General features: G+C 35.1%; 2 protein-coding genes across 2 annotated transcripts; both read left to right on the forward strand.

Annotated features, from left to right (window-relative positions):
• The first annotated feature begins 734 nt into the window (after positions 1-734).
• LOC121420584 (toll-like receptor 2) lies at positions 735-1,415 on the forward strand. Its single transcript, XM_041615248.1, has one exon. It carries the CDS (start codon positions 735-737, stop codon positions 1,413-1,415), a length of 681 nt encoding a protein of 226 aa, XP_041471182.1.
• An 11,715-nt stretch (positions 1,416-13,130) lies between these two features.
• Positions 13,131-25,492, forward strand: LOC121419816 (heat shock factor 2-binding protein-like). Its single transcript, XM_041614279.1, has 10 exons — positions 13,131-13,207; positions 14,404-14,490; positions 14,943-15,087; positions 15,705-15,808; positions 17,083-17,232; positions 19,148-19,283; positions 20,965-21,088; positions 22,432-22,535; positions 22,856-22,956; positions 24,028-25,492. The coding sequence occupies exons 1-10, from the start codon at positions 13,181-13,183 to the stop codon at positions 24,136-24,138; spliced, it is 1,089 nt and encodes a 362-aa protein (XP_041470213.1). The 5' UTR covers positions 13,131-13,180; the 3' UTR covers positions 24,139-25,492.
• The last annotated feature ends 480 nt before the right edge of the window (positions 25,493-25,972 follow it).

Here is a 25,972-nt window from a genome sequence, read left to right on the forward strand (position 1 = left end):
TAAAAGAGCTCTACCTCACCAATGAACAATTCAATATGAAAGTCTTTTCCATTGCTTTCCAAAACATGCGTAATATTTACACATTGGATTTGTCATCTGCAATGCAGTACAAGACTTTTGACGCCTGGCTGTTAACAAATTTTACATCTCTTAAGAGATTGTTTTTATGTAAAAACAACTTACAGAGCAGACATTTATTTAATACTGTGACTACTCAATCCCAGTTTATAAGTCTTGAAACGTTGTTGACACTGGATTTGAAAGAGAATGACCTGGATATGTTAGCGCCAGGAACCTTCGACCCCCTTAAAAAACTTGAAATATTGCTCCTTTCTCAGTCATCTATTAAAGTGTTGGTTTCTGGTGTTTTTGAAGGTCTGACCTCTCTTAAAACATTGGATCTCAGTGAAAATCATATCTCATCATATTTTGAAGATATATTTCCGAAACAATCTCAACTTAGTCTCTTGAACCTGAGCATTAACAATGTTAATCTTTTGCCCGAGACACTATTCAATACAAATCCACAGTTGCAAAGTCTTTACATTCAACACAACCAAATAACTACGATAAAACAAGGAACAATGTTTCCTAAAAATTTCACAATAGATGCATCATGAAACCCCTTTGTCTGCACTTGTGACTTGCGCTGGTTTCTGAAGTGGCTAAGCTCTAGCAGCGTTGAAGTCATCCATCCAAATGATACAAATTGCTCACAATCTTCCTTCAAAGACATGGTAAAATCACCAATCCTGTCATTCAATCCGGATAAATACTGTGGCATTAACATCCTTCTTATAACAAGTGTGTCTTTCGCAGTTCTTTTGGTTGCAGCCTTTTCCTTGTTGGCATACTGGAAGCGATGGTGGTTCAACTACAAGGTGTTCCTTCTTAGACTTGCCATTTGTGGCTACAAGGAGTTGGTCCAGGACTTTGAGGACCAGGACTATGAGTACCAGCTCAACCTGATGTACCAAGAGGAAGACGAGGAATGGGTGGATGACATCATGAAGCCAGTTCTACAGGAAAGGTTTCCACAGCTTGAGAGAGTGGCCTTTGGTGACAACGACCTCCACCTCGGGATGTTCTACATCAATGCTCTCCATTATGCCGTTGAGAACAGCTTCAAGACAGTTATTCTGCTAAGCAAGAATTCTGTGCGTGAAGCCTGGTTTATTACCAAGGTACGTATCGCCCTAGAGGAACTCAATGACAGCAGACTGGACAAGATCATACTGTTTTTCCTTGAGGATATCGAGGATGACGATCTCCCATACCTGGTCAGGTTGTTTCTGAGTAAGAACAAACCTTACATGCTGTGGACGGACGATGAAGATGGTCAAGAACTATTCTGGGCTCAGTTCGAGAAGAGCATGAGAGGAAATAGGCAACTCAATAGTGTTATTCCTGTCTAATTACACGACCTGTTATCTGTAAAATGTTGGCCCACTTATTAACCGATGTGTTAAATCACTAGAGTAAATAAATGATCTTAAGGGGGTCAAATGTAACACAACCTAATATATTAACACTAGGCATATTCGAAAAGTATTAAGGCTTATGCCACCCTAAAAATAGTTATTCCTGTTCAAAGGTAGGAACCTAATCTCTGTATCCCAGAGGAAATGTGGGCTATGTACTGTTATTCATTCTGGGGAGCGTTTCATGAAAGGACTTGTCGGACGTTTTATCCGACAAGTCCCATTTTATCCGACAGTTACCATAGTAACAGTGCCTCACAGCCAATCAGAGTCAGAGAAAGATGTCAGATCTGACAACTTGGCGGACAAAAATGTTGATGAAACGCTCCCCCGATCAATCTTCTGGATCTGTATGAAATTTATGACCCTTGACCTTGCAAACACGAAACAAATCAGATCACTTTCAGTACCCTTGGCATGCATCTGTGAACGACACGGGTTTGAATCTGATCCATCCACCATTCTTCAGTTATCGTAAGAACTCACAATTTCATGCATATGACCTTTTGCCTCATGGCCACACAATCTGAATTTACTGAGCAAAATGGCGAAAACTTTATAAAAATCGGATAAAAAATGATAAAGTAATTGAAATTTAGCAATATTTTGTGAAAACAGTCGTCATGAATATTCATTAGGTGGGCTGATGATGTCACATTCCTACTTTCCGTTTTTTTTATGTTATTACTAAAAATCACATTTTTTCCATTATTTCATACTTGTGTGAATAATACGTCTCCCTTATAATGAAATAAGTTGCAGCAATAGCTATCTAATGCATCAAATCAGTTCAAATCAGTAAATTCAATTTTTCTAGTTCTTCGAGGAAAAAATTTAAATAAACCTAATTTCATATAATAAACAAAAGAAAAAAATAAACAAAAGAACAAGTGGAGATGTGAATCACCAGCCCACCTAATAAATATTCATGACGACTGTTTTCACAATATATTGCTAAACTTTACATTTCAATAAATTTGTTATTTGTTATCCGATTTTGGTGAAATTTTCGGCATTTTGCTCAGTGAATTCTACTCTATTTATTAAGCATTAAATATATTCAGCCCGGACCATCCCTTTGAGAGGATTACTTAATTCAAGCAACAACAGTCTAGTAGCCTTAAAGGAAACCAAAACCCAAGAAGAGAAGCAATCTTATTTGAATTCAAAAAAAGTTTCATCAAAATCGGTTATGAAATAAGCAAGTTATAGACGATTAAAAAGTCTTGTACTTACTATGTGGATCCTCAAATTGGCAAACGTGCTTCAAAATGGCTGATTTTGTGGACAACTCTCCATTTGTTTTGTACACATATTTTCAGATTTTCCCCTTTTATTTTACATATTTCACATTATCTCTTACTGACCTTGACATATATGGTGTGGATTATATTTTCCCATGACATATGTTGTGCTCAGAAGGAGACAACATGCAGTTTGAAAGATAATGAGGAAAATCGGAAAATTTGTGTACAAAACAAATGGAAAGTTGTCCACAAAATCAGCCATTTTGATGCACGTTTGCCAATTTGAGGATGCCTATAGAAAGTACAACAAGAGTTTTCAAACTCCCATAAATTTTGATGAAACTTTTTTTGAATTGTTCCTTTCATTTATTCTAATAAGATTATTTATCTTCTTGGGTTTTGGTTTCCTTTAACCGCGTCACCCAAAGGCCATACGCAACTACTTTCATCTCCAAAACATTCTCTGTGTAACTAAAAGTACTGTCTGATTTGTTCTATGTATTTTTGATGGTTACCTCCAAATGTAGGCATTATATATTTAAGATTACACTGTAAAAACTGTGGTGTTAAAACTGACGCCAATTGGTTTTAATAGAGGACCACACCCCGAGGTGTTAAAATTACACCCTAAAGATTGAACATAACACCAAAGAGTGTAAATGTAACAACCAAAGGTGTTGTAATAACACCTCTAGGTGTAAAATTTACACCACCAATTTAACACCGGTGTAAAATAACTGATGTGGTCCTCTATGTACACCGGTTAACACCACAGTTTTTGCTGTGTAGTCAATGGGAGTTCACAAAAAGTGTCGGTCACCTCACTCTCCCTTCAACATGTTTGTTTTTCTCAGCCTAAATCATATTTTCTTACTTTTCAGGTAAGCCTGGATATAAAGTGGTAAATCACGGCTGTAAATAATGCATTTACAACTGACTTTGAAGAGTTGTATGTAATGTAACCGTTCTTTTGCACAAGTTCAGTAATGAATAATTTTGCTCATTTGCTTTGGAAGAGAACAGGAAATGCAAGTTTGTTAGGCAAAGAGTACTATTGACTAATTCAAACTTTGAATGTGCAAACAATGGTGTTTATGAATCTTACGACATATGAACATTGCGGCGTGGCATGGTGTGCTACACTATTGAAAACTTCTGCAGTTTTTCTCGGCACCCGTTAACCGCTTTGCTCTTCGTGCTGTTATCGTTATAGAGTGCCGAAGTATGACATCGATCAGTTGCCATGGTGTCATGGCGGGCTGGTTCTAAACACAGTCGCAGCTGACGATCGTCTGTACACGTTAGTATTTTCAAATAACATTGGATCGTCTGAAAAAATAGGTTGCAAGCGATCAAATTCCGATAGCAGCAATTTTCTCCTATAAGAAACGCAAGCTTTCATCCGGCGGGTTCATTTATTAAGAACCAGGCCCCCATGACACCATGGCAACTCACTGACGTCATCGCTTCAGTCATCTCTCTGTATATATTCACTGCAGATAAAATATTATTATACTGAGAAGAATTTAAATTTGTCTGTGAATTTGATCCGCCGGCTCACCCAGTGTGGTGCCGGGCCTGGGTCTATGTTATGATTTAATTGTTGCAACATGATCAAAATAATAATTATAACACTAATGTATATTTAAGTACACTATTATTAACATTGTTGTTCACACCAGGGCCCTGCTTCATGAAGACCTGTTATAATAACAAATGCACAATTTCTACAGCAAGTTTATTCTCTGCTATTATATGTTTTCGCAAATTTTTCGTCCATTTCTGGAGCGGATGAAAACCGATGGAGCCACCCGTGAAATTTAGCCCGTCCGCTGTGTCCTTTATGAAGAAGTTTTGTGTCAGAGAGTGGGACCAGGGGAGCGTTTCATGAAAAGACTTGTCAGATGTTTTATCCGACAGTTACCACAGTAATTGCTAATCAGCCAATCAGAATCAAGAAAAGATGTCAGAGCTGACAACATGTCCGACAAAAATGTTGATGAATCCCTCCCCTGGCCTTTATTCGCCATTTGTATATTGTCAAATTTGAGATTACGTGTAGAGAGTTTCACGGAATATTTTTCTCGATGAGGTTTGATAATTCATGAGATTTTTTTCCTGTATGATACATGTTTCTTGTGATAATTTTCTTGGAAAATAATTAGAAATGGTAAATGAACTGAGCTTGTTTGTTCAATTGCTTTGAAATTCAAGATTTAATTTGCTATTAAAATAAGCATCCTTTCAACAAATTACTTCTGTTCCTGGTTAAAGTATTTTCAAACCTTTGCTCTCTGACATAGTTGTATCTGTAATGATGAACCATGCAATATGTGTTCATGAATATCAAGGTTTGTGACCTTTGACTATTTTAGCTTTAAATTTCTTCACTTTAACATAACATATGAACAAGCTTGGTCAGGAAAATTGATAAATATCTTGGTAAAGTGTAAAAACATATGTAGTGCTCCAATCATTTTATCAAATTTCATTACAGATATCTATAAAAAAAGAAATCAAGATTTCTACCCGATACTTTTTTCCTGAAACAGAATTATTTTGCATGTGCAACGAGGTTTCATAAGATTAAAACATTTCCCCAAAGACTTAAAAAAAATAGGCTTTCATACAAATATAAAGGGGCCCAATATTTAACACCAGTGAATAGGATGAATGATCAGCTCATTTAAAAAATAGGTTTCAAATCACCTGAAACAGTAAAATAGCCCTAATTCTCCTGCCAGCCATAGTCCAAAGTAAACGATATGTCTTCCCATTTGGGAAAAAGAAGTTCAGTAGCTACCCTCCATAGAATCAGTGTTAGATTGATAATCATGTTTTTGCAGTGTATCGATTGACTATGAGAAGACACATGTATGCATTGACCTTGAAGGTCCACGATGTATCTGTTTACAACATCCTACAATATCTTATACCGTCAAGTTGTCATTCACATTCCTATACAATGTTATATCCGTGTTCTATTTACAAGGATATTTGAATCAACATCTGCATTGAAGGTCGAATTCAACTCTATTAGGAACAAGGAAGCATTTAGATATCATTTTCATTTCCTGAGAATATTATCCTTTCTTTTGAAAAAAAATTAATTTCCTTCTACCAAGAAACATTTTACTACTGTATAAGCAACAGGGGAGGCAGAGCGAAGTTGAAAGTGGGGGGGGGGGGTGTTACACCCACAAATGTAATAATCGCCCACAAATGTAATAACGCCCACAAATGTAATAACACTTTACCCACAAATGTAATAACGCCCACAAATGTAATAACACTTTACCCACAAATGTAATAATTTCACCCACAAATGTAATAATGCACTTTACCCACAAATGTAATAATTTTTGATCGCCCACAAATGTAATAATGACTTTACCCACAAATGTAATAAATTTGAAGGGATTTTTGGCAAATCCGTTCTAAGCTAAAATCGTATAGTAATGCGTTCATTTAGCACAAAAGTGCAGTCTCATTTCCTGACCCGGTTAATTAACAAATTATAATATAAGTCCAAAGTCTTTATTCCAAACCCGGTTTTAAAAAATTATGATATAAATCCAAAGTCTTTATTCCAGACCCGGTTGTTTAAAAAATAATAATATGAGCCCAAAGTCTTTATTCCAGACCCGGTTGTTTCAAAAATTATAATATAAATCCAAAGTCTTTATTCCAGACCCGGTTGTTTAAAAAATAATCATATGATCCAAAAGTCTTTATTCCAGACCCGGTTGTTTAAAAAATAATCATATGATCCAAAAGTCTTTATTCCAGACCCGATTGTTTCAAAAATGATAATATAAGTCCAAAGTCTTTTCTCCAGACCCGGTTGTTTCAAAAATTATAATATAAATCCAAAGTCTTTTTCCAGACCCTGTTGTTTCAAAAATTATAATATAAATCAAAAGTCTTTATTCCAGACCCGGTTGTTTAAAAAATAATCATATGAGCCAAAAGTCTTTATTCCAGACCTGATTGTTTCAAAAATGATAATGTAAGTCCAAAGTCTTTTCTCCAGACCCGGTTGTTTCAAAAATTATAATATAAATCCAAAGTCTTTTTCCAGACCCTGTTATTTCAAAAATTATAATATAAATCAAAAGTCTTTATTCCAGACCCGGTTGTTTGAAAAAAATTATGATATAAATCCAAAGTCTTTATTCCAGACCCGGTTGTTTCAAAAATTATGAAATAAATCCAAAGTCTTTATTCCATAATAAATCCAAAGTCTTTATTCCAGACCCGGTTGTTTCGAAAATAATAATATGAGCCCAAAGTCTTTATTCCAGACCCGGTTGTTTCAAAAATAATAATATGAGCCCAAAGTCTTTATTCCAGACCCGGTTGTTTAGAAAATGATAATATAAGTCCAAAGTCTTTATTCCAGACCCGGTTGTTTAGAAAATGATAATATAAGTCCAAAGTCTTTATTCCAGACCCGGTTGTTTAAAAAATAATCATATGATCCAAAAGTCTTTATTCCAGACCCGATTGTTTCAAAAATGATAATATAAGTCCAAAGTCTTTTCTCCAGACCCGGTTGTTTCAAAAATTATAATATGAGCCCAAAGTCTTTTTCCAGACCCTGTTATTTCAAAAATTATAATATAAATCAAAAGTCTTTATTCCAGACCCGGTTGTTTAAAAAATAATAAGTCCAAAGTCTTTATTCCAGACCCGGTTGTTTAAAAAATAATAATATGAATCCAAAATCTTTTTTCCAGACCCGGTTATTTCAAAAATTATAATTTTAGTCCCAAATGAGATACATTAATGATATTCCAATGGAATAAAAATGAGAATCGAGCTTAGTCTTTTCTCCAGACGCTAATGGTAAATTGAAAATCAAGCATAGTCTTTGCTCCAGACCCGGTAACTAAAAGCTGAAACTTTATAGTAATGTGTTTATATAGCACAAAAATGCGAAATCTTTTTTCCAGACCCGGTTAATTAAAAAATTATAATATAAGTCCAAAGTCTTTTTTCCAGACCAATTTATTTCAAAAATTATAATAATTATAAAAAACGAAGACCCACGATCCTATTTATGTTGAATAACATGGAAATGTAGCGTAGTCTTTCTGTCAGACCCAGTTATAAAAGTCATTAAAAACACAACAACAACAAAACAAAGACCCTGCAACCATTAAAGGTCAAGTCCTCTTCAGAAAAATGTTGATTTGAATCAATAGAGAAAAATCAGATAAGCACAATGCTTAAAATTTCATCAAAATCGGATGTAAAATAAGAAAGTTATGACATTTCAAAGTTTTGCTTATTTTTAACAAAATAGTTATATGAACGAGCCAGCTACATCCAAATGAGAGAGTCGATGATGTCACTCACTCACTATTTCTTTTGGTTTTCATTGTTTGAATTATACATTATTTCAATTTTTACGAATTTGACGATTAGGACCTCCTCGCCTAAAGCACAAAATGTTAAAATAATAAATTTCCACGTGTTGCAGGGAGGAATGAAACTTCATTTCACATGACAATGACGAGAAAATAAAAATGTTTCATATTTCATTTAAGAAAATACAAAAGAAATAGTGAGTGAGTGATGTCATCAGTTCCTCATTTGCATACCGACCGAGATGTGCATATAACTGTTTTGTGAAATGAAGCGAAACATTAAAATGCCATAACTTTCTTATTTTACATCCGATTTTGATGAAATTTTCAGTGTTATGCTTGTTGAATTTTTCTTTTTTTATTCATATCAAGTTTTTGTTGGGGTGGACTTGTCCTTTAAAAAAATAATTTTTTGTATATTCCTTCCTTTTTTCTATGAAAAAACCTAAATAACAAAACATTAAAATACATATGAAAAACAAACTGAGAAATAAGATATCAGTAAACAATAGGGGGATTACTTCCCGAAAACGATAAAGTTGTTGATTGACGATCTATGATATATTATATAAAAGAAAAACATTCTAACAAGAGGGGATAACCATTCCATTCCATGTTTTTATTTGGCAATAAGTCATGATTGACTATTTTTGCCACCCACTGTATGAGAAGTAGGGTAACAATTTTATTTAGTATTTTTTTTATTACTTTTTGTCTCACCTGCATAGCAGAGTGAGACTATAGGCGCTGCTTTTCCGACGGCGACGGCGGCGGCGGCGTCAACATCAAATCTTAACCTAAGGTTAAGTTTTTGAAATGACATCATAACTTAGAAAGTATAAGAACCTAGTTCATGAAACTTGGCCATAAGGTTAATCAAGTATTACTTAACATCCTATTAGAGTTTCATGTCACATGACTAAGGTCAAAGGTCATTTAGGGTCAATGAACTTAATGAGACCATGTTGGGGAATCAACATCAAAATCTTAACCTGAGGTTAAGATTTTGAAATATCATCATAACTTAGAAAATATATAGACCTAGTTCATTAAACTTAGACATAAGGTTGATCAAGTATCACCAAACATCCTGCATGAGTTTTACGTCACATGACCAAGGTCAAAGGTCATTTAGGGTCAATGAACTTTGGCCGATTTGGGGGTATCTGATGAATTACAATCAAAACTTAAAAAGGTTTTGGATCTGATTCATGAAACTTGGACATAATAGTAATCAAGTATCACTGAACATCCTGGGCAAGTTTCAGGTCACATGGTCAAGGTCAAAGGTCATTTAGGGTCAATGAACTTTGGCCGAATTGGTTTTTTTTTGTTGAATTACCATCATAACTTTGAAAGTATGTTGGTCTAGTTCATAAAACTTGGACATAAGAGTAATCAAGTATCACTGAACATCCTGTGTGCATTTTAGGTCACATGACCAAGGTCAAAGGTCAATGAACTTTGGCCATAATGGAGGTATCTGTTGAATTACCATCATAACTTTGCAAGTTTATTGATCTGACTTTTGAAACTTGGACATAAGAGTAATAAAGTATCACTGAATATCCTGTGCAAGTTTCAGGTCACATGATCAAGGTCAAAGGTCATGTGAGGTCAATGAATTTTGGCCACATTGGGGGTATTTGTTGAATTACCATCCTATCTCTGTAAGTGTATTGGTCTAGTTCATAAAACATGGAAATAAGAGTAACCAAGTATCACTTAACATCTTGTGCGAGTTATAGTAGTTTTCAAAGTCAGCACTGCTGCTATGTTGAATCGCGTGATGCAGGTCAGACGGTCAGAGGCATTCCACTTGTATCATTTTGATATCTTAGTTTGGACTTATATTATAATTTTTGAAATAACTGGGTCTGGAAAAAAGACTGCACTTACATTATAATTTTTGAAACTACTGCGTCTGGAAAAAGACTGGACTTTTGTGCTATATGAAGGCATTACTATAGGGTTTTAGTTTTTAGTTTTAAATAACCGGGTCTGGAGAAAAGACTATGCTTGATTCTCAATTTACTCATAGCGCGTATATTCACAATACGTTCAGTATAATTTAAAACAACAACAAAGACTTTGATTCCACCAGTTTTAATTAACTGGGTCTGGAGAGAAGACTAGGCTCGATTCTCATTTTTATTCCACCGGAACATCATTATCGTATCTTAGTTTGGACTTATATCATAATATTTGAAACAATCGGGTCTGGAATAAAGACTTTGGACTTATATTATTATTTTTTAAACAACCGGGTCTGGAATAAAGACTTTGGATTTATATTATAATTTTTGAAACAACAGGGTCTGGAAAAAGACTTTGGATTTATATTATAATTTTTGAAACAACCGGGTCTGGTGAAAAGACTTTGGACTTATATTATCATTTTTGAAACAATCGGGTCTGGAATAAAGACTTTAGGCTCATATGATTATTTTTTAAACAACCGGGTCTGGAATAAAGACTTTGTACTTATATTATAATTTTTTAAACAACCGGGTCTGGAATAAAGAGTTTTATCGATTTTATTGTCTTAATTGTCTCTGGCTCTGCTTCGTCATCTGTTGACTATTTTGATAAAAATTCGTCACTTTTAAATACATTTTGTTCAATATTCTGAAATACGGGACAAATAGGCGTCCCGGGAGCGCGTTTCCGTTTTACACCCTGGCGAAGGCATTTTCCGGAAAAGTAGCCAAAAAGCGACTAGTGAAGAGTCTACACACGTCGCTGGTTGCATGCAGCGTGCGACACAGGCGAGTCCACCACCGCATGGGAGAGAGAGAAAGAGAGAGAAATGTTATAGATAGAAATATGGACGGACAAAGAGAGAGAGAAAAAAGACAGACAGATGCTAGAGGAGAGAGATAGAGAATTTGAGAGACAGATAGATAGATGTTAGATAGATAGAAAGATATATGAGAGAGACAGAGAAGATAGACAAATTAACAGATAGATAGATAGAGATAGATATATAGATAGAGAGAAATAGAGAAAGACAGACAGATGGATAGATAGAGGATTTGAGAGATAGATAGATGAGAGATAGATAGATGTTAGATAGATAAAGAGGGAGAGAGACAAAGAATATTAACAAATTAACAGATAGATAGATACTCTGGTTAAAAAAATAGATAAATAGATAGATAGAGAGAATGAGAGAAAGACAGACAGATGGATAGATAGATAGGATGATAGAGAGAGAGATAGATATTAAATAGATAAAGAATGAGAGAGACAGAGAAGATTATTAACAAATTAACAGATAGATAGTTAAAAAAATAGATAGATAAATAGACAGAGAGAAATAGAGAAAGACAGACAGATGGATAGATAGATAGAGAGAATTTGAGATAGATAGATGTTAGATAAAGAATGAGAGAGACAGAGATTATTAGGTAGATAGATACTGCAGTTACATAGATAGATAGAGATAGAATTGAGAGATAGCTATATAGACAGATAGAGAGAAAGACAGACATCAGCAAATCGGCAAGGCAAATGATCAAGGCAAACATTCGTATTGAACCTGGAAAGTATAAGCTCAGCTGCATTTGCAAGTACGGTATGTTCTGCGGATAACTTCGGTGCGGACTTTGGATCGCGCGCCCAGCTGATAATGTAAACAAACGTAGACGTAGACTCTTCACTAGTCGCTTTTTGGCTACTTTTCCGGAAAATGCCTTCGCCAGGGTGTAAAACGGAAACGCGCGTCCCGGGAAGGGTTTGTCGGGACGCCGGGACAAAGAAGCAAAATACGGGACAATCCCGGGAAATACGGGACGTCTGGTCACCCTGCCTGATATGCCTATACCCTCATGTAACTTTTTCTTTAAGCCCGCGTACCCTCCCCTACCCCACATACCCACCGATCTCTCCATAGACCGTGATCCGGCCGCCATCATGTCATTTTTCTGCAATCCCACACTGAAAATTTGTGATATTCTTACCAGAAAACTGGATATTCTAGGCATTTTATTTATCCAGGAACAAGAATGAGCTACCTTAATGGAAGGGAACGCAAAACACGTGCTCAAACTTTTGGAAATTTCATGTAATAAGACATGAAAAGTAAACATTCTGAGCAGTTTTTGTATTCATGAAAAGGGAATGTGAATCTAACTTTAAAAATTAACGTAAGCGCGAAGCGCGATCTGAAACATTTAACTGATCAGAAAAGGACCCTTTTAAAGACTGCATGACTCATGAATAAGATACAGGCTACATATCTCACCCTGACCAACCGAATAAGTCCAGCGCGAAGCGCGAGCTATACATTTGCGATATTCTAACCAGAAAACTGAACTCTAGGCATTCCATTTAACCTCGAACAGAATGACTACCTTAATAAACAATAATGGGTGCGAGCGCAAAACACGAGCTAAAAATGTGTGATATTCCAACCTGAAATCTGGATATTCTATGTATTTTTGTAACCATGTACAGGACGAATAACTTATACTAAACAATAAAGGGCCTATAGATATATATGAGCGCACATGCAGTGCGAGGCGAAAAAAAAAAGATTTTTCAAACCTAAAATATATTGTTTTACTTCAAAAAAGGTGTTTCATTTTGAAAAAGGGCACATTTCATTTTGAAAAAAAGGGCAATTTTGATCCTACGGGATTTTGATCCCCCCCTGCTCCCCTCCCCGGTTCCGCCGCCCCTGGTATACAAGGGCCGTACATGGAACGTTTTTAAGATGGGGGCTAAGCTAGAAAGGGATAAGCTTCGTTTCTATATAGGGGACGGTTAACAATTTCTCATTGTTAATTTTGTTATCATCTCCAGTGGAGTAAGCGTAGTCTAGCGGAACAACCAAATGCATAGAGATTGAACGTTTTGGTCTCGGGCTGAACTTGATAAAAATCACAGCTGGATTGTCATTTTCATGTTCATAAGTAACACATTTACTGAAAAAAAGAGAGAGCTATGCTTGGGGCTGAACCCCCCCCCCGCACTTTCGGCACTTCATACTAATTAATTTATGGAAGGCCTATAATCGGTGGTTGGCGCTGGCGTCCCTGACCCTGTTGATATTTTTGCCAAATTTCTGGATTTTGGAATGGCAGGCACAGAACTATCGGAAGTTGTGAGTTTATATTAAAGATATAACAGATATGTAATATTATAATTATATCGGATCTAGAATCTATTATGTTCGTGCATCTTGTAAGAGAGCCTGTTTTGTCTCTTGATCGAGTAGTCTACCTCGACACTCGTCAGCGGGCCTTACTTCGCCGCGCCCCCGATGGCGCCCGGGGGGCGCTGAGACTAGTTCTCGATCTGTTGCAAAGATGGGACTGGGCCTGACGGCGCGCGCATTTGTGTATAGTGCCTGGCACCATCCTCGACCTCGGCGGCTCTGATACTACTCTTCCTATACTGATTGAACATGTTCATATCTACAGTAGATCTATCTAGATCTTCCTAGTCCTACTCCACTCGCCAGTCCTGGCCTAGCTAAGTTCAAATCAAAGTCGACCAAGACGAGTTGGGACTCTATTAACGACACTGTAATCTAGTAAAAACAGTAACAGACTGCAGTCAGCTGTCTACAATAGACTCTGTATTACTATTAGACAGCTGAATTTCATCCGTTTTTAGGTGTTTTTAAACTTAAGGGGTTTTTTTATCATTAAAAACACGTTATTGGAGAATGTTTGATAATTATTTTTTTAAAAAAACTTAAGTTTTTAAAACTTTTTTGTAGAACACCAACGAACAGAGACTGAAGCTTTAGTTTTGCAAAGTTTTGGTCTTACTAGCCTACTACTAGGTCTCAGTAAACTCTAGATCAGGTTTAAATCTATGCAGTACTAAGTTTAAAAAGCAAATAAACTTTAGGGCCAGCAGTTTCTCATTCTCTAGACAATCAACTCATGATAGGTGTACTGACTACTGGTTAAATCGAACATTAGTCGATGACTCAGAGTCAGTGTTTTTCAAAACTACTAACACTTATCCAACTTACAGGGTCTAAGTCTAGATGTGCATGCAGCAATGTTGATTCATTCATTTATTTTTCTCACTTGATTTCAAATAGAGAACAAAATAGTAAAAAATAGAATTTTTTTAACATGAATTTTTAAACAGGTATTAAAAAACAAGGCAGCCCAAAGCTGAATTGGGTGGAATTTAGAATTTAAAATTGCATCATTTTTTTTTTTGCTGTTGATTTGTGTCTCTAAACTTAATCTTTTTTCCTGAGACTGGCTATGTAGTTAAGAAATTAGACACGTGAGTTTACCTTTCTTGATTCTTGCAATATGTCATTCTATCTTGCAGCAAGGCTTGTTGAAAGAGCTACAACTGAATGTGACAGAGCTGACCTCAGAATGGAATATCTTCAAGCATGAAACTACCAATCACCAGGTAAATATAATATATCATCAAAATCAGTAGGAAAAAAGAACTTGCATTTAAAAATATTATTTTTCACATTTTATTTGATACTAGTAGAGTGTGGGTTTTCCACTTTGGTAAAATTAACATACTAATTTAAAAATTTGGCACAATATGACTATGGTGTTGTAAATATTTGGATAAAAACAGGCTATGATCTTTCAATGTACAGGTAACCATGATAACTTTAAATTTGTAAGAACTAAGATAGATGTTCAATAGTCCCTTTTTAAAGAAAAAGTTTAGACAGGATAGGTACATGTATGAGAGAGAGAGGCAGAGAGCACTATATATATCCAGAAATCTAAAATTCACTTTTCACCAAAAATCAACTGAAATGAGATTCAATTTACAGAAGGTCAACTTTTTATGCTTATATTTAGCTGAAATAATTGAAATTCTTACTATTAAATTGATTGCAGGTATATAACAAGGCATTTACCCCAGTGAAGAAGACGGCGCTCAAGGACTTGCAGACGGAGATCAAAACCTTAAAGAATAATCTCAATCAGACATTGACTTTTGACCTCATCCAGTCTCTTGCCAAGGAGCAGGAGCTTGAGCAAGGTGAGATGATGGTATTCATTGGAAGGGGGTGGGGGGTATCATCCCATATAAGTTAGTTGGTTTCAATCTAAACTCTGTTCGGAAGTTTTCTTTTAACTTTTTCAGTTGTGACGTAAAAATTTCAAATAATAGAAGTTCAATGTAATCAAGTCATTTGACTCTTAAATCATTCCTAACTGCAAATGAGAAGCATAAATTAGTCCTCTTCACCATTAAATAATTAGTAAAGAACACAGTAGATTTTTTATAGCTTTGGAACTAAATTTCATAATACGGGCTATAGATTTCCTCACAAATTTACAGATCAACTTTATGAATGACTTTACAATTCGGATTCAATGGGAATATGAATCCCCCAAAATTGATATTCTTATTTTACTTTGAAAAAAAACAAAATATCTCTTTTAAGCTAAGTTAAATAAGCTAATAAATTTAGCTAATAAGCTAAATAAAAATGTCTGTTATCAATACTTATTGTGATCATCATGCAGTTTATTTTTAGTAAAAAATGCTTTTAGCTTTTAACCCTATGCATTTAGCTTTCTTAGCAATCAGGGAAAAAAATCACCACATCCAGTATGGCTAATAGCTGTGAGCAAACATATTACCTTTCACAGCTCTGGAATACAGTTACATCCAAACAGATGAGACACAGAAGAAATGTGACCACTGGAAAGCTAGACATGATTCTACTAGATTACTCTATGAACAAGAAAGAAAGGTAAGATATTGGTTCTATGACATTTTCCCCAGCGACAATTGCTGTGCTATAAATTCCACACACTAATCGAATGACTAACTACAACCCCGGGTCTAACGTACAACTATTAAAACTACGCCAAACCTAACATAAAACCCTTTTGCAACCCAAACCCTGTCTTAGACATAAAGCCTGGAGAATTGTCGCATGAGCAAATCTGTCACTGAAATATCTCTATCATACTCACACATTCAGTGTCTTGATATGTCTAATAGATTTCTAATTATTCATTTTCAGACGTTGTGTAAGCATAGGTTATCTAAAGACTTGCAAAACTCTTGGAACTGCCCAAAATGAGGTGAATAATTTGAAAACGTTTATTCTCAGTAGCCGTAAGTTGAAAAGTAGGATAAGGAATCACCCACACATCGTAGTGAAACAATTGGAATTTTTTTCAGAAGTTGTCTTAATTTTGAATGGGACGCTATCTAAGCTTAAGCAAAGCTCTGAGAATTGCCTATACCTTTGAGGTAAAGTAATTGAAACCATTCAATTTTAGATCTTGCATATCAAAGAGTGAATTATCATAGGTGAGGAATCACCCATATCTCTTAGTGAAAAGATTTGAAACAATTCATTTTCAGATTTTCAGTGTTAAGACGACCAAAGTGTTTTGAACTCAGCAATAAAGCTTCAAACTGTTCATTCAGGAGAATTATTTAAGGAGTGATTTTAGATGAGCAAAGCTCTTTTCCTCTTTAAATAAATTATGGAATCACCCATATCTCCCTGATTTTAAAGATTTTAAACTATTCATTTTCTAGACGTTTCCATGGCAAAGTAGAAAGAGTGTAATGGTTTCACAGTACACCATGTATTATGTCAGGGGCAAGTGTTGGTCCTAAATAGGACCATTTAAATTCAAATTTTGATTTGAAACTATTGTTTTTTCAGAAGTTGTTTTTGTTAAATAGAGAGTATCTAAGATGAACAAAGCTCTTGAAATATTGAATCAGCCACATCTCTTTGCAAAAATATTGTAGAATATTCATTTTTAAGAGAAGTTATCTTTTTAGAGAGTTAAGAAAGCTCTTGTAGTATGGAATCTCCCATTTCTCTTAGTTTACAGACTTTCAACTATTCATTTTCGAGAGATTTCTTTAAGTGGCGATTTGAAATGTGCAAGGATCTTGCACCCACATCTCATCAAAATGATATTTTAAACGATTTTCAGGAGTTGTCTTTAGCTCTCAACCATGTCTCTTAGTGAAAAGCTAAAAACCATTATTTTTCAGGAGAAGTTGTCCCTAAAGAGTGAGCTATCTAAGATGAATCAACGTGTATCAATGCAGTCTGAGTACTGTGCAGGTATGGGAGCCATCTGCTGTACACTCCTATGGAGAGCTTCACAACACCAACAAACTATCCCAGCTTTACTCATCGGCGTAAGTTATCTTAGTTTACAAATGATGCACATATGTGAGTGCCCCGGGGGGGGGGGGCACTTACATTGACGAGTGGATACCATGCGCGACCCAAAAATCACGTAAAAAGGATGTCTTTTTCAAGATAGGGCAGTTACGTATGTAACATAATAAGGGTGTCAAAAACACTAAAATGAAGAAAAAAGGTATCTATTTTGCTAGGAAAGCTACATACACTTAGGGTCAAATTTGCGAGGGTTTAAAAAAAATACTAAAATGTTTTAGAAAGGATGTACTTTTTGCCCCATCAACACTGCGTGGTTAGAGTCAGATTTTGCGCGAGGTGTGGGAGGTCGGGACATACGGGCCGTATACCCAATGATGTAGCCAATATCGCTGTACTTGTTTAGGGGTTCGATTCAGGGAATACTTGCCAAGGGTGTAGTTTTGTTTCCAATACTTGTTAAGGATAGGCTTTCACATGCCAGTACTTGTTAAGGGGTGCATTTTCAGAATATGGAAAATACTTGTTTAGGGTGCTTTTTCGAGATCCTATGGTCGTGCATGGTATCCACCCGTCAATAGAAGTCCCCCCCCCCTGGGTGCAGCATTGGTAGGTTTAGTGAGCATAAGGTATCCATGGAACTGTTAATGTGCCTCGTGGGCTTAGCCTAAGTTCCATAGTTACCGCATGCTTACTAGTCCTACTGATGCACCAACAAACCTGTGTATCATTTGTTTTATAGAATGGTGGCATTTTGGGGGGAAAAAAAATCATTTTTTTTTGTTACAACCATTAATTAACGACTCATGGCAAATTAAACAGAGGCACGGTTGGACATGCGTCGGTGATTACATGGTTGCCATTCTTTAATATACGGTATTGTAAACAAAAATATCTATGGTTGCCAGAAGGATGAAACTACGGTTCCCAAATTGACACGAATGTAAATATTTTCCTGATGGGTGCATAGTTCTACCAAACGTTGGCTCTGTATATTTGGTTCATATTTGTCAGAAGTATTATTTAAATGCAAAAGATAGCTATATAGGAAGTCAGATAGAATGATCACAAAATTGGGCTTCAACAAATCAAATTCAAAAGGGTGCATTCAGGACTTACCGTTGTGTGATTATCTGAGTTGTGTTTTAACAAAAATATCTCTGCAATGGGGTTCCAAAAATTATATTTAGCATTGTCTTTAGAAAATTGCAGTTACTACATATTCCACATACATACATGTATTTTTGTATCGTGCTCTGTATATCTCATGGTATATATTTCATGTTTTTAATCAGCGGAAATAATCCCAATTGTCATTTTGGATTTTTTTTATTCTACATGACGAAAACCTCCATTTGAGAACACTATACCCCAGTATCCCTCAATCAATTCTTCTTCTCCAAGTACGACAAACCTTATACTGCCCCAAGCAAGCAATTTAAGTACCAAAACACCCGTTTGTTGACCTCGGTCCGAAGATAACACAACAGCCCGAGCGCAGTCCCTGCAAAGCATGCTGTCACTTTCATTCACTTTCTTTCCTTATTTCAAAGTCGATTTTCTTCGTTCGAAATTGAAAATGGACTAACATTGGATTTCTGAATACAATATACCTTGGAAAACGTGATTAAATATCGAATACAATAATTTCATTCCGAAGGTCCTACTACAGGCAGAGAAGTCTTATGTAATAGCACAGCTGTTGTATATCATTTCGTCCTTGGCTCAACGCTCATAATCTGGCCTGTGGAGGTGAAATTGAGACAGCGATCGCACTTAAATATTATTGCTTGCTTGGGGCAGTGGGTTTGTCGTACTTGGAGAAGAGAATTGATTGAGGGAAATAGGGGTAGTGTTCTCAAATGGAGGTTTTCGTCATGGTTTTGAGAGGATGTTTGTCATTGCCGTTTGCTAATTGTTTAATTCTTTCAGTCCCAGATGGAGAATTTCATGTCAGTGGTGTGTCATACTCTAGAAAGCTTCATGGCTACGTATCAATCTGAGGATTTGCCTTCAGAGCAGAGTGAAGAACTTCAGTTCGTAATGGCTCTATGTGGAACAGTAACCAGTGAGTAGGAAGTAATAGTCCAAGGCCTGCATTCATGGCTCCTGTTTCATTGAAGGCATAAGTTAACATTGATTTGACTTAAAAGAGTCTGAGCTACAAGGTTTCACTTCTTTTATGTTATTCATACAAGTAGATGAGATCATCTTTAACTCATGCATTAAAATGAGAATATAGTTTAGAACCCACAGATAAATCAGTAGCACTGTCTACAAAGTCGTTCACAAGTGAAAAACAACTTTTTTAAAACCATCCCTTGGTCACTCATTCAATGAACAAGGTTATGATATAACCTTGTTCTCAGTTATATCTCCATGTGTGGCAAAATAAGGGTGGCAATGTTTGGCTAATTTTCTCTTTTTGTTTGGGGCAAATGATTGATGTTTTTACACTGACAGTTTCCATTACACCTATTATTCATACAACTTGGCTCTTATTTAAATTTGATACTTTAAATCATTTTTTTCTTAATTAAAAATAGAGATCAAAAAATGAAAATTTTCGTGCCATATTTCCACCAATAGAGGTCGTACACAAAAATATGCTCAAAATTTCAAGTTTTTGAGCGCTCTGGTGAATACAAAAATTATTCCCAAGTTACTAATGAAAAATAAATTGCAACTGTACAGAAATTAGTAATTTTGGTCACAAAAGTGATATTTTAATGACTTTTTAAAGTGTGTGCTCTGGACAACATTGGCATACCATAGTCCTACCTGTAGATTCCCCACAGGCAGGGTGGTAGCAGTGAACAAGTGCCCTTGGTCATGTATCTCCTTATTCTGAATCAAAGTGAATTGAAGTCTTTACCATCCTTGTACTGTGTAACATTTACAAATATTCTTGAAAGAAATTAATGACAGAAAGAAGCTGCTGAAAACTGCTATCTAATAAAAGAGAGCCAATGGAGTAAATTAGAGTCAAAGGGGCCTAAGCTTTCAATCCTTGCAGAATCTTCGTCGGAGGCAAAATTAAGTTTACAAATGAGGCATCTGAATCAGTTAAATGTCACGAAATATAATACACTTGATTGACACTGTTAAGCAAGGTCAGTGTTTAATAAAAGTAAATTTAAAAAAGTAAATTAAGATCCGGACATATATTTATTGGTTAAATGATAAATTGTCAATTGATAATCAAAAATAAGGTTTATAAATGTTTATAACACATTTCAATTAAAATAGTTCATTTGATGATGATTAATGGTATCAATCAGTAACATTCACATAGAATCAATGCAGACATGCCAACCGGTTTATTAGAGTATTAGCTCCTCTTTTTTGCTATGAAAACACCAATACTTTTTTGTATAATTTGTTCCTTTTTTTAAATTTCTGATCATGGAGTATGTATTATACACAGTGCATGACACTGCCATCCCAGACCAATATAAAAATCAGTCAGGCCAGTAAACTTGTTGCATGAAAAGAACAAGTAAATTCTTGCCTACGAGCACATGTTTAAAAGGGTGAATTATCAAGCTTTCAAGTAGAGTTATTTCACATGTTTTTTCACCGATCTCACTACAGCAGGCTGGCGATTGTTATGTTGAGCCCAATTTTTAAAAATACTCTTTTTGTCGAAAAATATTTTTTTCCTTTTAAGAATACTTATATTGGTTGTAGAAGGTTGGCAGGTCTGGCAATGGTATATGTGATATAATTGTTTTATATTTTTACTATAGACATTGCTGCATCAAGCGAAGGGAGAGAGTACTTGTCGACCAACCCTAACTGTGCTCAGCTGATCCGCACATTCACTGCACTGCTAGCTTCACCATCATCTGAAACACTCAACAAACTCAAAAAGTAAATATGACTAAATCAGAGTTTCTTTTGGATCCGATATTGTATATCTGTCTATATTGACCAGTTTGCTTCTGTCACTGTATATATTTCTATATTTACCTGTTTGTTTCTAATGTCATTGTATATCTTTCTATATTCACCAGTTTGCTTCTAATGTCATTGTATATCTTTCTATATTCACCAGTTTGCTTCTGTCATTGTATATCTTTCTATATTCACCAGTTTGCTTCTAATGTCATTGTATATCTTTCTATATTCACCAGTTTTCTTCTGTCATTGTATATCTTTCTATATTCAACAGTTTTCATCTAATGTCTTTGTATACCTTTCTATATTCACCAGTTTGCTTCTAATGTCATTGTATATCTTTCTATATTCACCAGTTTGTTTCTAATGTCATTGTATATCTTTCTATATTCACCAGTTTGCTTCTAATGTCATTGTATATCTTTCTATATTCACCAGTTTGCTTCTAATGTCATTGTATATCTTTCTATATTTCCCAATTTATTTTTTATGTCATTGTATATTTTTAAACAAATTTATTATTACTACCCAATATTTATTTGTTGTAGTTTTGTAATGAAACTAAGTTAGGGGCTTGCCTCTTGTACAAGCTTTGCTTTTTTCGGCAAGTCCCTCCGTCTTACCTTTAAATACAAATGTCATTTGAGATAAATTTATTTACTGAATTTTGATTCTTAAATTTATGATTATTCATATATACATATTATATTTTGTAGGATTTTCTACCTTGTTTTGTTATGTTTACCATATTATTGTTATGTTCATCATATTACTGTGAAACGGAAATAAATCAAATCAAATATCTATATCTATATTTACCAGTTTGCTTCTAATGTCACTGTATATCTTTCTATATTCACCAGTTTGCTTCTAATGTCATTGTATATCTTTCTATATTCACCAGTTTGTTTCTAATGTCATTGTATATCTTTCTATATTCACCAGTTTGCTTCTAATGTCATTGTATATCTTTCTATATTCACCAGTTTGTTTCTAATGTCATTGTATATCTTTCTATATTCACCAGTTTGCTTCTAATGTCATTGTATATCTTTCTATATTCACCAGTTTGCTTCTAATGTCATTGTATATCTTTCTATATTCACCAGTTTGCTTCTAATGTCATTGTATATCTTTCTATATTCACCAGTTTGCTTCTAATGTCATTGTATATCTTTCTATATTCACCAGTTTGCTTCTAATGTCATTGTATATCTTTCTATATTCACCAGTTTGTTTCTAATGTCATTGTATATCTTTCTATATTCACCAGTCAGCTTTCAATATCATTGTATATTGTTCTCTATATTCACCAGTTTGCTTCTGATGTCATTGTATAATCTGAGCATCAACCACAAAGGACTTCAAGCTCTCAGCGATACCAAGGATATCATCTCTTTACTTGTTTCTATCTTACAAGGTTAGAATTTCGTAATGTTAACCACAAAATTTTTACTAATCAAAAGGTATTATTCCAGTGCAAAACATTTTTTTTTATCTGGGAGAGTAGCAGATAACTGCAACACATTCATCTTTTCAATCAGAAAACAACTTCATTGTAACAGAGTCAACAATCACTACATGTATGAAATACTGATTAGACATTTTCTGTAACCCTAGAGGGTGAGAGGCCATGATATCATTGATCAGCCAAAGTGAATCAGTATGCAATGAACCATAAACCAACCTTACAGAAAAGACATTAATATGTGTTTACTTGTTTTTAATCTATATTATTAGGAGAAAAGCAAGCTGATTTAAGACTTCACACGTTGCTACTAATTCAGTCCCTCATCATGGAAAACACCCAACGATCCATACTCATTGATGTCAAACGAAAGGTGAGTTTCTGAACCCTGTGTTCGACTTCTCCTTGCCTCCAATTCATATTCTCTAGCTGTTATTATCCTTCTTTATGCAAAATGCAACTAATTTCTTGCTGTGTTATATACAGTAAAGGAAGAACTATATTATTATTATGTTGTTTGCTTTTTCGTATTTCCTTCTCTAGCTGTTGTTTTTTTTAATTATGCTGCTTTATGTAAGGTAAAAGAAGAAATACAAAAACATTGTTACTTATGAATGTATTTTTTTTTGTGGGGGTGTCGTGGTCTAGTGGTTCAGACTCTTGTCTTTCAATTGAAAGGGTCGTGGCTTTGAATCCCATCCATGGTGTGTGACCTATAGCAAGAAATTTACCAACACTGTGCTGCACTCGACCCAGGTGAGGTGAATGTGTACCCAGAAGGATTAACTCCTGGGCCTATCTCACAAAGAGTTACAATTGATCCAATCAATCATAAATCGTAGCTCTATGGAAATCCATGTCTAATTTTTTCTACAGGAAATTTGCAGTGTCCATTGTAACAAAGAGAAGCACAGTGAATTTTCAAGAAAACAATGAATGCATGAATATACATAATAGTTTGACAATATTTTGAGCAAACATGAATAATACATGTTGGAGTTGCTGGCCATCCATTGTTGGGATTGATCGGATCAATCACAACTCTTTGTAAGACGGGGCCCTGGTATGCACTGAGCACAGCTTTGGCTAAAGCCAGGTGGGCGTTTCATAAAGCTGTTCATAAGATACGAATGAATTTACGCACGACTGGTGATCCTTTCTTGTGCTATATGATATCACTATGTAATTGAGTTATGACCTAAGAACGTGTTCCAGTCGTGCGTAAAGTCGTTCGTAACTTTACGAACAGCTTTATGAAACACCCACCAGGAATCAGAATGGTAAAAGTGTACCTCAGGATAGATAATTTCTTGATCGAGGGCACTTTACAAGTGTCTATTATTATTGTTCTTTCCATCTTTAATTCTTGTTCCCAACACTTAATTTTTTTCTGTGTGAATAGACAAGCATTTAAAACTTATTTCATTCTCTCTTATTAACACAGCTTTCAATGGATCTCCTCCAGCAGCTATCCCATGATGCATCAGGAGAGGTCACAGAGGTCATCGCTGACATCATTCAGATCATAAAGTCATTTGATAAACATGAACCCTGATTTAATAACTGTTAATGTGAAGCAAGTTATATACATGAAGCACCGTCCCACAATGCATTGAAAGGTCATGGATGTAATTACTGATGAACCATCTGATAGTAAACCAAGGGCCTTTTCACACGGTACCAAAATCGTAATTTGAATGATGATTCCAGTGAAAAATAATTCTGACGATTTTTAGCACATTTGAAACCAAACTAGAATCACGAACGCTAATCAAAATCACAAATTAAAAGTCTACTCCGGAGGTGAATTCCCGTTAAATTTCACTCTAATTAAGGTACAAATTTTACGTCTGAAAGGGTTGACCTCCAAAACATCGGAGCTTACGTGACCTTTCACGCACTTCCGTAGATAATACAATTGTCATGCACTGATCGTAGTTTCGTTTTTGCGATGCAGTGCTTTGATTGGCTTTGATTGACAAGTCACCAAGGACACGATACCGCCTTCGCTCAGGAATTCGAATCCAAATCAGTTTTTGACTGAACGTGTGAATGGTACAATGATTCGAAAGACAAATTGCAATCATCTTCACGATGATTCAAGATTCTCGAGTGAAACTACCCAAGTGGATACAACCTCAAGGAATACTTTGATTTCAGCTATGTTTCACAGCCATGTTATAACTTGGAATGGAAGAGTAAATTTACATATATATTTGTGATTTTAAGAAAATGGTATGTTTCCATGGATTCCACCTTTTTTAATCTTGACTTTGGAGTAATTTTCCATATAGAATATACAGAACGAAGAATGGCAGAACCTTTTCTGATTTAAAAAAAAATTAAAAATGAATTGGTATTTTGAGCTCTACTACAATAGAAATTGCAATAAAACCTTGGTAATCTTCAACCCACATAAGTCTTTATTTGTATACAGGTGTGTTATACACGTACCTTTGTTGTTGACTTGAATTACACCAAGTATAAACATGAAAATGTAATTAAAGCATTCACCAGATTGCAGGATTTTTACCCAAAAAAATAGCAATAAAAATAAGAGAACACACCCTCCCTCTGATTCCCTTTATAGGGGTTATTTAAACTCATTTTACATGCCTGGATTTTGTGGTGGTTATGAGAACCTGTGATGACATATCTGACCAGCAACATAGTCATAGATACCAGTGGCAAAGAATTTCATTTACGACATCAAATGGAACTTTAAAGAAACACCCCTCCCTTTAACAATGAACAAATAAAAAAGGCGAAATACATAACTTATTGTTTTATCAATTTAATATTTTGCAGCACTGATAATGTTAATACAGTGTACTACATAGTGCATCATCACTTGGGTTTTGAAAACTTGCATCTCAAGATTTTTTAAATTTGAGGGCAGCTTTATAAAAGAACATTCTTAAGCCAAAAAAATGCAACCTCATATCATCTTAAACAGTGTCATAGTACCTGTGAAAAACTTGGTCAGAGAGTGAAGAGGGGCCTAAGCTTTCGATCCTAGCAGAATCTTCTTCGGAGGCAAAAGAAAGTTTCTAGGTATATATCATAAATCCAAATCGCTGAAATTGAGCTTTTTCCAAGGTGTCTGCAAAATTCTTAAATGTTGAGACACAAGATTTCAAGAGCCCAGGGACATCATGTACTGTAGGCGTTGTTCCAGGCCAATACTCTAACCCATACAGGAATTCAGTAACTAATCACATCCCATTTCTGTTGTAATAGCTGGGAGATTGTTAAAGACATTAATCTAAAAGTGTTTGAATACAATTCACTTTTTTATAATAAACTTCTAAACCATATTCAACATATTTCTTTTTTGTGTGAATGGTGATTTCATACTATACATGTATGTATGAAAGGTATTCTAGACA

This window comes from Lytechinus variegatus, chromosome 8 (assembly GCF_018143015.1).
Source record: "Lytechinus variegatus isolate NC3 chromosome 8, Lvar_3.0, whole genome shotgun sequence".
NCBI lineage: Eukaryota > Metazoa > Echinodermata > Echinoidea > Temnopleuroida > Toxopneustidae > Lytechinus > Lytechinus variegatus.

What these genes read in the sequence shown, in the direction of transcription:
- LOC121419816 (XM_041614279.1), top strand. Translation starts at nt 13,181, where the DNA reads ATGGCAGGCACAGAACTATCGGAAGTT. An exon ending in TCCCAGCTTTACTCATCGGC is followed by an intron (nt 17,233 to 19,147) that starts GTAAGTTATCTT and finishes TAATTCTTTCAG; the next exon opens with TCCCAGATGGAGAATTTCAT. An exon ending in ACTTGTTTCTATCTTACAAG is followed by an intron (nt 22,536 to 22,855) that starts GTTAGAATTTCG and finishes CTATATTATTAG; the next exon opens with GAGAAAAGCAAGCTGATTTA.
- LOC121420584 (XM_041615248.1), top strand. Translation starts at nt 735, where the DNA reads ATGGTAAAATCACCAATCCTGTCATTCAATCCGGATAAATACTGTGGC.